Source organism: Danio aesculapii, chromosome 12 (assembly GCF_903798145.1).
Source record: "Danio aesculapii chromosome 12, fDanAes4.1, whole genome shotgun sequence".
NCBI lineage: Eukaryota > Metazoa > Chordata > Actinopteri > Cypriniformes > Danionidae > Danio > Danio aesculapii.
The window spans coordinates 29181101-29192683 of record NC_079446.1 but is presented as its reverse complement, the minus strand read 5'-3'; the positions used below and the strand labels follow the sequence as shown (position 1 = coordinate 29192683).

The window sequence follows — 11583 nt, the reverse complement described above, 5'->3', positions numbered from 1 at the left end:
TAGCAACAGGTTGTGATTAAAAAACATCTACATATCTGGATGAAAACAAAAACAGAAATTCAGCTCAAAATTAAATCTTGTTTTATTTGATTTGTTTATTTAGTTTATTTCATTCACTCTTTTTCCTCTATAATTTTCTTATAACATTAACATGATGTCACAACTTTTTGTTTAAAAGAAAGAAGTATACAATGTAAAAGTTATCAATTTCACTGTTGTAAAAAATATAATAAAGAGATTGTTTTAAAAAAAAAAATTTTATTTTGCTGAACAATTAATAAAAACTGCAAAAATTAAATCCCGACCTCTACTTAATATTCCGTTTCAGTTGGAAATGTCACCAACAGTGTTGGAGAAAGTTACATATGAAAGTAATTCATTACAATATCAAGTTACTCCACAAAAAAAGTAAGTAGTTGCATTACTAAGTTTTTTTTTAAAGGTAAGTAATGCTTTGTGTTACTTTTGCATTACTTTTTATTACCTGGCTGAGGTACTTTTTATTTCTTTAATAGAGGAGTTCTGCAATTGACAACGCACTGTATCACCTACACCTTCATTTACTTAAAGAAAAAACACATCAAAAATATTTTAAGATAATGTTGAGAAACTGAGAACTTCCTTACCTCAGAGCTACTGTATGCCATATAAAGGGACTGAGCCGAAAAGAAAATGAATAAATGAAAATCAATCCACTGAGACGAGCCTATTTTCCTTTTCTTTGATGGTTCAAAATAATGAACACTTTCTCATTGATTGCGTGATTCATTGTGACGACTTTAAATTATTCTGCAATTTATTTTTTTTAAAGCTAATTAGTTAAACTAAAGTAACTCCAATATTATTACTTTTTTAATGCGTTACTTTACTCGTTTCTAAAGTAATGTTATTACGTGACTCGCGTTACTTGTAATGCATTACAATGTCATCAAACTGAAGTAAAAATCTGCACTGATTTTGTTCTGATTATAAAGGTTTTATATTTGGCCATTACTGTATACGCTTCTTCTTAAAAGGCTATGAAAATATTATGAAATGTTATGTAAAAAATCCCGTCTCACTGAAAGAACTTGCTGAAACGTGTCTTTTTTGCAGGGTGAGAAAGAATGTTTACTCTTATTGCCAATCAATAGGCCTTTTTCACACTTTCTGGTTCCGGTAAGCGAAACGGCGTTTAACAACATCCGGTTGCAATGGAACAGAGTACGATAGAATGGCAGAGTCGTCTCGTCGCTGTTATTCCAGCGTTCCCGGCTGCTCCAGCTTAAAAAAAACGATATCCTTACCTCAATTTCCACGAAAAGACACAGGACAGAGGAAATCATGGGTGAAATTAATTAGACGGAATGAATGTCCTTCATTTCAAGTGATATCCCAGAGTACGCTCAAGTGCAGTATGCACTTCAAAGTGGAGATCAATATGTTTTATCAAATATTGGTGGTCTTAGTTTTATTTTGATGTGAAATTATAATATAGACAAAATTCCAGTTAAGTTATCTGCCTTCCACAAACAAGTGCTCCTATCAAGGTCATTAATATATAAGCATAAAACCACTAATACAAATGCTATTTTTTTACAATAAAATTAATTTGGTTAGTCAGTTTTATAATAAAGATGGTATACTTTTCTTACCATGAATTCCTTTCTCATCACAGTATTATTGTACTAGTTATTGGTTCAATTTTTTCAGAGACCCATATGTTATTTAGTGGTATTAATCAAGACCATCGTCTTTTGATTTTACTAAATCTCATGTTGGCAAAACTTGTTTTACAGTAAATACCAAGAGTAATAATAGAGCTTTTCAAACACTTTTCCAAAAAGAAATCACTACTGTTCCTTATATAAAGTTTTATTGGATGTCTTTATTAAAGGGTTACTTGATTTGCTGAAAAAAAAAAGTGTGGCTGTTACCACAGAAATATCAGGTTAGAAACAAAATTAAAGAAATACCCTATAAACTTCTCCACAGATTTTATCCAGAAAAACATTATTTATAAAAATTAAAAGTGGAATTGATGTAAATTGTATTTGTAATGAATACGAGGAGACGGTTTTACACTTTTGGCATAGTACATACTCAGTCAAAAGGCAGAGGTGCAAAAGATTATTAACAATTTTCAGTGTTCAAAACCTCTTTCATCATTGTGGGAAAATGTACTTTTTGGCTTTACTGTCTAATTTACTAATAAGCATTCAAATCTTAAGGTATTGATCACTGAACTATGCTTGTATATTAGCAGCATCAGAGACTCTTTAAACAAGGAAGCCTACCCACTTTAAAAAATTGTGACCTCTATAATGTATTTATTTAATTATTACATATGTACATTTTATATATTTGTATTTTATTTATAATTACCCCCTGGCATGTATTGTTTTTTGTGTTGTAAAATGTTATTTGCTGTTCTTTAAAATAATAATAAAAACATTCAAAGCAGATGAACAAAATGAACTGGAACATGAACTAACTTTAACCTGAAGACTCAGAAACACACTCTGTACGCTACAGACGGACTGTTTTAAAGATATTTGCTTTAAAATTTTGTAATTAGTGGAAAACTGAAGTGCTTTAATAGAATCGTATTCAAACACAACAACAAATATCTTTATTTTTTCCAGCGAGTTGGAGCTAAATTATGTTTCCCGATTTGAGTAAACCTTACGAGCATTAAGCAACCTGTTATTATGGGGCTCCTCGTTCTTTCGCATTGACCAATAGCAACTCGCCCGTATCTGACCCTGAATACAAAGAAAGGAGGGGGTTAGCACAGCTTACGGACAACTACTAACATAAAACTAATCCTGCTGGATGTTAAATAGTTATTTTTGCTAACGAATGGCTTGAGTTAGCAGATCTTATGCTGTTGGCTACGCACCTTACTGTAACCTAACGTTGCAAACGCTTCACGTAAGACACATTTTCTGCACAAATTCCTTTTAAATGCTGATTTATTTAGGCTACGCCAGTTCATTAACCAAGCGAACAACCTGTTCTTGTCCAAATTAAGGCAAAGTTGACAGTGAAAATGTCATCTAATGTCTTGAGGCTGTCATGTTTCTGCGACTGTTAGCGTTAACCGGAATAAGCTAAGCATTGCTTCGGAGGGCGCTTCCGGTATTCAATTCCGGCACTCACAGCGTACTGGCCATATATGGACAGACTGAAGTCTATCGCGCGAAAGTTGAACGTGAAGGGAAGTTTTTCACATTTCTCAACTGTCAGCAAATGGTTACACAGCGAGGGGAAAACAAGTAAACAGGCCAAAAAACTAAAAGACCAAAAAATGGACGTTATTTCGGAGTGTTTATTCGGATTTCAATGCTGGAGGGAGCTGAGAGCTTGTTTTGCTGTTTGACAGGTAGGCTAAACACCGCAGACGTGGCGTGCCGAGTGTAAATAACGTGTTTTAAGAAGAAAAAAACAGAAGCACGTGAGACGCAGTTAGATAAATTAAATTGGACAAAAAAATTTCAAGTTGTTTAGCTATTAATTCGGGTGTTGAGTTATTTTTTAGAAGGCTGCTACAAAAGACGCTATCAAAATCGCAGGTACACATACAAGGGTCCTTATAGCGCATGCGCAAATTAAACTTAATGTTTATTATTTTAGAAAAAGCTATTACTGCTCATTTGTTAATATGTTTGGTCTTATGGTATTATTTTAACGCTACCACATTAAGTGTGGTAAATATCCGTTATTCCTTACACTTTCAGTATGAAGAAATGTAAAACTGTCAGATTTATGCTTTTTGTTTACTTCCACTCTTTAGTATATTACATTCGTGAGTCACAAGTAAATGCATCAAACACGTAATAATCAGAGACTGTTGTCGTTTGATGGTAGTAATATTGGTTTTTATTAAGCAATCTCTTGAACCACAGTATTGTGTTTAGATTAGATAGGCCTCAGAAGTGAGAGGAATGCAGAGTCCCTAATGAGATTAATTTAATCAAAACAAAAACATAAAACATAGCCTTATATACAAGAGGATGGGGTGGGCATGTGCAATAGGTGCAGCGGGTGGTAAACTGGGATGGGGAACATGGGAGAATGTCGGTGGCATTAGTACATGTAGCCTTTGGAGTAGGGCTGAGGGCCCATGTTGGTGGCAGCTGGTTCGGGAGGGTAAGAAACTCCCTCATCGAGGTGGGACAGTGGCACTGTGTCCTCCTCGTTGACGTAGCGCTCAAATTCCGCTTTCAGACTTGGCCGCTGATTGTCGGGAAAAGCCAAGGATATCAGAGCTTCTGGCTCACACACAAATTTGTAAACATAACGCTCACCAGCCACCTAAAAAAATAATAGCATTAATTAAATAAAGATTTTAAATAGGAATTTCAGAATGGAATAAAGAATACAGTGAAGTAAATAATAAACATTTTACCCCATTAACAAACCCAACCCAAACTAATGCCTAACTACGACTTTAGGGTCCCAGCTTGGCTATCATTAAAATAAAGTTAAAGTCTCCAGCTTTAAATAATGAAGAGAAAATTAAAATAAAATAAATAAACAAACAAATAAATAAATAAATAAATAGGTAAGTTCAGTCAATAACGTATCACATTTACACTGTAACAATCAGTATATTTCTCACACATTTATTAATGTTCCATTTCCAAACAGGTTAAGTACCATTTTTTATACACTGTAAAACCCCAAAAGTTAAGATGACTCAAACCGTTTGAGGAAACTGATTGCAACAAACCATTTAAGTTCAAAAACTAATCCTAATGAGTACTGTGAACTTAATCTATTTGAGTAAACGAAGCAATATGAGCACAGTAAAACCCTATAAATGAAGAGAATTCAAACCAACTGAGTACTGTAAAACCCAATAAGTTAAGTCAACTCAAACCGTTTGAGGAAACAGATTGCTAAAACCTTTTGAGTTAAAAAAACCTAATCTATTTGAGTACTGTGAACTTACCTCATTTAAGTAGAAGTAATGAGGTATTTAATTAACGCATTACCTTCAACACTGAGTTCAAAACTCTTTTCAAATGAGTAGAATTATCTTTTAGTAAATTTTGAGTTAACTACACTGATTTCTTTTGAGAAAGTTAACTGTTGGGTTTTACAGTGTAGTGTAGGTTTAGCTTGTCCATTTGCTTATAAGACTTTTTTTTGGCCACTCCAAGTATTACTGCCCATTCTTGAAGGGGAGGGGCATTCTCTGATTTCCAGCTCCTAAGAATTATTTGTCTGCCAATCAGTAACCTGGTTTGGACCCAGGATTTTATGTTTTTATCTTTTATTTCGTTGTCTGTCCAACCACCTTGTATAAATAATCAAGGACAGAGTAACATATGAAAATCTAAAACCAAGCAAATATGTTCATGAGCTCCATTTGAACATTTCAAACAATGTCTAAACCCTCCTGACACAAAACATAAATGCACATGACAAGTTTTGGCATGTTTGTACTGCAATTACCCCTCTTTGATAAATTAAAATGATGAGAACTAACTTTTATTCTTTTTTTATTATTTAATTTAGATAATATTATTATATTAGAATTATATTGAGTATTTTTTTTAAATAATTAGTTTTTTTTTTTTTTTTACACGGATCATTTTAGACTTTATTTTGACCCCAAATATAGAGTACTGTAAATCTCAATCAGAGAATTGAAAAAAGTATAGAAGACCAAGAAAAGCAATACCTTTTGCATAATTCCCTTCTCATAATAGTAACGCAAAGAGCGACTCAGTTTATCGTAGTTCATGGCTGGACGGTTCTTCTGCATCCCCCAGAGTCTTGCCACCTGAAGTATGAAAAAAGACAGTACAAAGCATAAGAGCAGGCAAGGACCGTACTGCAGTGACATAATCTAAACACAAGAGGTCCCTGCTGACTGTACGTCATATGAACTATGAGAAGGAAGGGCGAGTCCCCACAAAAAATGTTTGTTCCTTTTTATATAACCAAATCACCACTAAACGCTGACCAAAAACCCTACACTATGTACAGAGCAATATGCTGGTTGTCATACCTAGAGGAAATACTTATTCTACAAAAACTTCAAGGTTTAACTTGAGGGCCCTTGAAAAAACAAAACAAAACTGTTGCTCCATCTCGGGTCAGTATAGTTGTGGGTCTCCTGACATTTGAGGAACAGACTGTTTGTTTTGTCTTCGACAGAGCTCTAATCGCAATAGTAAAACTTTGGTTGTAGTGAATGATTCATGCATACAGTTGTGCAGAACTGATGGATGCATCTCTGCATGATAGTTTGCTGAGTCACGCCATTTAGCCGTCTACTGACCACAGACAATAGGAGGTTAACGCTCTTGTCTCGACCACTGCGGTGTGCTTAGACTCCGGCAAAATGGAAGGTTGTAATATTTGGTAATGGAGCCATTCTCCATTTTATTTCACTATGCTGTTAAGTGGGGTAAATAATGCATGGCAGCTAATGGAAAACTGGCATTCTGTTGATGTGTTCTTGGACCCTAGGGACTGATGAGCTGATCACGAGCAAATCTCTAAAACCCATTGTTTATTCTCTCTGTAGTTTGTGAAAGCTGAATAAACGCCACATCGAGCTGATCTGATTTTCATAACATCCTCTTAGTCTTTCGAATGATCCATTGGCATTGATGTTTTTTGGTTAAAAACCAAATTCTACCTCCTGTGAACTGTTAAAAGTCTAATGTTTACCTCCTCTGGCTCAATGAGTTTGAATTCCATGCCACGGCCAGTCCATGCGATAAAGTGGGCATTGCCAGGGTCGTCGAGGAGGGCCACCAAGAACTGCCAGAGTTGCAGTGAGCCGCGACGCTGATAGGGGGCACCTTCACGAAACACACTGCCCCCTTCTTGTTTCACCTCACCTGAGCATAGCAAAAGAGGTCATACATCAGTTTACCTTTATTGCACGACTCTCTGAAATACTAGATGCTGATTGGTCAAATATAATGACATTCCAATGTATGTTATTCTCAAATAACTAGTAACTTGTTCAAGGCTCAACGATAAAGACTGTCCGATGGCCCGGGGCCAGCGTGAGAGACGCTCTGGAGAGTAGACAGGATCATTTCTGGCCTGATCGGGCCAGTGCTGCCCTGTCACTGAAGTTTGATTTCCCTGCGGCTATTTGGCAATTGCGTGCAAATGAAAAAAAAAATAATCAAGAAACATTTTGTGCTTTCAAACCTTTAAATGCTACCTTTTCTGTGATGTCATAAACATATTGCTTTTCGTTTCCTCTTATCTGATTGGATATTGTGAGCACGTTATTTTTTTACGTAACCTGGTGAAAACCAGTACAGCGAAGTGATGGCAACATGGCTGCAACATCAAATGATAAGTGTAAAAGAAAACATCTGTTTCTAACGTCTTGGGTACAACACATAGGTACAACACAACGAAAAACATGAAGTGATGTTTTTAACAGTTTGCCGTCAGTTTGGTAGTTCAGCCACCTTTTGTTTTGCAATAAAGTACCAGCACATTTTCTTTACTGCTATTTTTGTTTGCAAAAATTGTGAATTTTGCTCATTTCACATTTATTAACATTTTTTAAATATTTAAATTCTTGATTCAGAGACATTTTTTTGACACATTATTTAAAATATGTGGCTAAGAAATAGCTATTAACTCCTGTTTTTTTGGTGGGGCCAGTGAAAATATTGACAGGGCAAGTAAAAATCTAAACCACTGGCATGATCGGGCCAGTTGAAAAAAATCCTTAGCGTTGAACCCTGTAGTTGATACAATTAATAAGTCTTATCTGGGTACTTTGACAGTTATTGAATATACTCATGTAAATCTGCTGACTGTTTGTAACAAAATAATAATAATAATTCTCAGATTCACAATGGGCTGCTGATAAACCTGTCAGGCTTTATTCTGAGAGAACAACTGTAGATATACTTTATCCTTATACTATGAGTCTGAGGAGATTATGTTTGCTTCTGATTGGCCAAAATTTATGAGATTTGTGGAGTCATTGCAAAGTAAAAGCATAACAGAGTAAAACCTTATCATTTGTATGTGTTTTAAAGGCATTTTGATATTGTTTGAAGCGTTCGGGCACTAACATGTACAACATTTCTAACTTAAATGAAGAATAATTTTACTGAATTACTACAATGAAGACTATACATTGTGTGTTATTTTGACATTTCATTATTCAATTGCTGTACCTGATTAGTGTTTGACTTACGGGAAACCATTCCTTTGACTTTTTTCTTTGCTCTATTGTAATTATTCCTCCACACTCTTACAAAATCCAAAATCACCACACATATTTATATATATAGCAGAAAACAATGTCAATGTCAGATTTTTCCAATATTGTGCAGCCCTAATGCAGAGAAATGCAGTCTCGACCACAGTACACTTTAATATCACTTTGACAAATGTCAGTGATTTTAAATATTTCAAAAGCAAAAGAATGAAAACCCAAAAAGAAACTGCGAATTAAGACTTTAACTGTTCAACTTTTGATAAAACAGTGCTCATTCAATGGCACTTAGTGATAGATAAGTGGAGGAGAAATTAACATTAACTTACATTTTTAGGCATAGACAAATTAATTGTGAAATCAGTTACTAGTACATCCAGTTTTCCAGTTTATCCAGAATTATTATCATAGTCATGCACAGCTGAGGTGGCAATATGGCCATAATGTGAACCAAATATCTAATTTCACTATAGCTTAGATGTTCAGGTGTTCAGGAGTTGATCTCTAGTCGCAAATATTCATAATGAAGTTTAAATTTTGGAGACCACAATGAAAACCCTAGACCTACTGTATAAAGAATGTTTTAGGATATTGAAAATGCTCACAAAAGAAATCTCTCTGATCTAAGAAACATTTCAATATCTACACTCTTTCCAGGCCACTAATCGAATAAGCAAATTTGTGATGTTGATCATGTGAAGTTAGTCAGATGTTCTCACTTTTACTAAAGCACAAGATTCTCTTTGGATTGCTCTCAAATCATGCTGAAAAACATTATTGTCAGGTTTTACACCAAATTATGGAGTTAATACAGCTCAGGTGCTCGAGGACAAACCAAATGCTAAATAATAACCCAATTCAGGCTTACATACTTTTCACGCTAATGCAAAACAATTTGTAATGGAGGGAGAATGTATTAATTAAAATAATAATAATAATAATAATTAAGCAAATTTTTAGCATTGGTCAGTTTTAGATTAATTTACATCACATCATTTTAGATTTGCACTTAAAGGAAATACTTTTACCTATTATTAATACTAACAAACAAAATCTGGTCTAGTGAGACTTACCTTCAAATTTCTCTGGCACAACACGGGAATCATTTTCAAACATGTAGCCTAAAGACAAGACAAGGGAGTTATTAAAACACTCATTTAATGTGGATACAATAACAGCCCATGAGTTATATTGTGCTAATGTATTAACAGCAGTCATTAATAACAGCAAGCATTTTCCTGTTTGACTTTTCAAATTGAGATTTATGAATACAGAAACTGTTTTTCCCTTAATATTTATAAATTCTTATTATGGGAAACGTAGACTCTTGATGATTATTATTATTCAGTTATGTACACTTATGAAGCAAGGAACTCAATTTTCTGTATCTAATGGCTCATTACAGAGATCGGCTAACAACTGAAAATACCCAAAATGGTGCGGCAAATGCAGCGAGCGGAGAGAAGGATTATTTTTCTTCACTCCAGGAAAAATACTCGTCTTTTCCAGTAGTAATATTTACCCTGGAATTCTTTAGGCAAGGGAAAAACAAATGTCCATGCCAACAGAAACATAGACCCTCTGGCCTGGTTAGCCAGTGACCGCACAGTCCTGGCCAATCCTGACGTGCTGTGACTGTGTGAAATGTACAATCTAGAGCTGCACTACAGCTGCATGCTCTAGATGGACAAATGGTGCTCTTACCTTCACTGTTGTGCTGTGGGTTGGAGTAGCCTTCGTTGTGATGGTACATGGATGGGCAGCCAGGCACATCTGCTGGACAAACATAAAATCATGACTGTCTTTGATGAACGCATGCTAAATGTCTGGCAATCTATATTTATGTTTCTTATTGGGGGGGAAAAACTCTTCTTTTCCAAAAGCTATAGTGAACTTTCTACATCAGCAGCATGTTAAGGCCTGGTGAAATATCTATAGTCTTCTTAATTATGGTGCCTCCTAGGAAGTCAGCATTTAATATTTTCTTCATAGAGATTATAATTTCAGAATGCATTATAGAAAGTGAAAAAAAAATCCAATGTGGCAAATGAGGCCAGATGCTTTTACTTCAGAAATAATTGTATTTCGCTCAATCCAGGAAAAAAAATGGCATTTCAGAAATTTGACACAAGCTGAAAGCACTTTGATGTTAAAAAAGATAAAAAATAGCTTGGTGTAATTTATTATTTTACACTACTATAAAAGATTGAATGACTGTTGTAAATAACGTATACTGTAAATTAAAAAAATATAAATTTAATCCACTGTAAAAATGATTCATTGGATTTACTAAAACATTTTAAGTAGGGCTTGACGATATTGGAAAAATCTAACATTGCAATATATATTTTTTTATTTTGTGATATATATTGGGAAATAAAAAAAATTTCGCCAGATGACTTCACATGTCTGTTTGAAAAGAATGTATAATGTTAGATTTATTGGGATGATTTTGCAGTGAGAGTGCATCTCCATAAAATCTAATAAACAATCTATAAATATGATCAGGAAAAAAATACAGTTGAAGTAAAGTATTTTATCCTTTCCCGGGTCTATGAGTATTCAAGTACAGCAATTAAATTATAAAAATAAAAATAATTCAATAAAATTAATCATTGTTAAAAGCATAAATGGTACAATTTCTTATGCCTGAATGCTTTTAAAAATAATTGAATAATCACAGGCATCAAAAACACATGCAAATGATAAATTACAATACAAACTCAACATTGCATATCCTGCGATGCGATTTTGATGCTGAAACAATAAATTGTGCAGCCCTAATTTTAATGTAACTGGTTGCAAACAAATTATATGGGCTGAATTATGTTGAGCACATAATTATTTTGCAACCAGTAACCTTAAAAAATCCAAGGAATCATTTTTGTATATGCATCAGTATATACAATCAGTATATATGTATATAATCTTTATAGTCTTTATTTATTCCATGAATACAAATATTAAAGTCTTAATTTCTTCACTTTTAAACTTTTATGGCCCATTTGAACTATTAATATCAATGTCAAATTGCTCTAGCTGTGTGAGTTTCTGCCTATGTAGAACATTCCAAATCAGTCATTCATGAGGTTACGCTGTGGTTATGATATGTTACCGTAGAAGGCAGCTGCCAGTGTAACTAGTTGGCAGCAAGGCAGCTGACTAGGTTTGAGAACAGAGCTAATCATTGCTAGTCCTCTTTAGGCACTATTTCTGTAGGGTGTGAAGCTGGTGCATCTGCAGATTTGATAACCTTTACCACTGAGTGCTGCATGGACAAAAGGTCCATTTGTCATAAAAGTCATTTGTCATAATACTACCTGTCTACGGCTTTATTTTTAGGCAGGAAAAAGTGGTGGATCATAAACCGTCACACTGCAATGCAG

At 34.4% G+C, this 11583-nt stretch overlaps 1 protein-coding gene across 3 annotated transcripts in view; it reads right to left on the bottom strand.

Annotated features, from left to right (window-relative positions):
• Nucleotides 1–3838: 3838 nt before the first annotated feature.
• The window catches only part of etv4 (ETS variant transcription factor 4), a 33796-nt gene continuing 26051 nt past the window's right edge, over nt 3839–11583 (bottom strand). For 2 of the 3 annotated variants that reach the window (XM_056470017.1, XM_056470019.1), the window contains exons 8-12: nt 9902–9973; nt 9271–9318; nt 6670–6842; nt 5672–5773; nt 3839–4296 (exon numbers count right to left, since the gene is read on the bottom strand). In XM_056470017.1, coding sequence (XP_056325992.1) covers nt 4069–4296; nt 5672–5773; nt 6670–6842; nt 9271–9318; nt 9902–9973 — 623 coding nt within the window. In that variant the 3' untranslated portion in view covers nt 3839–4068. The remainder of the gene's footprint in view (nt 4297–5671; nt 5774–6669; nt 6843–9270; nt 9319–9901; nt 9974–11583) is intronic. The other variant, XM_056470018.1, reaches the window with a different exon arrangement.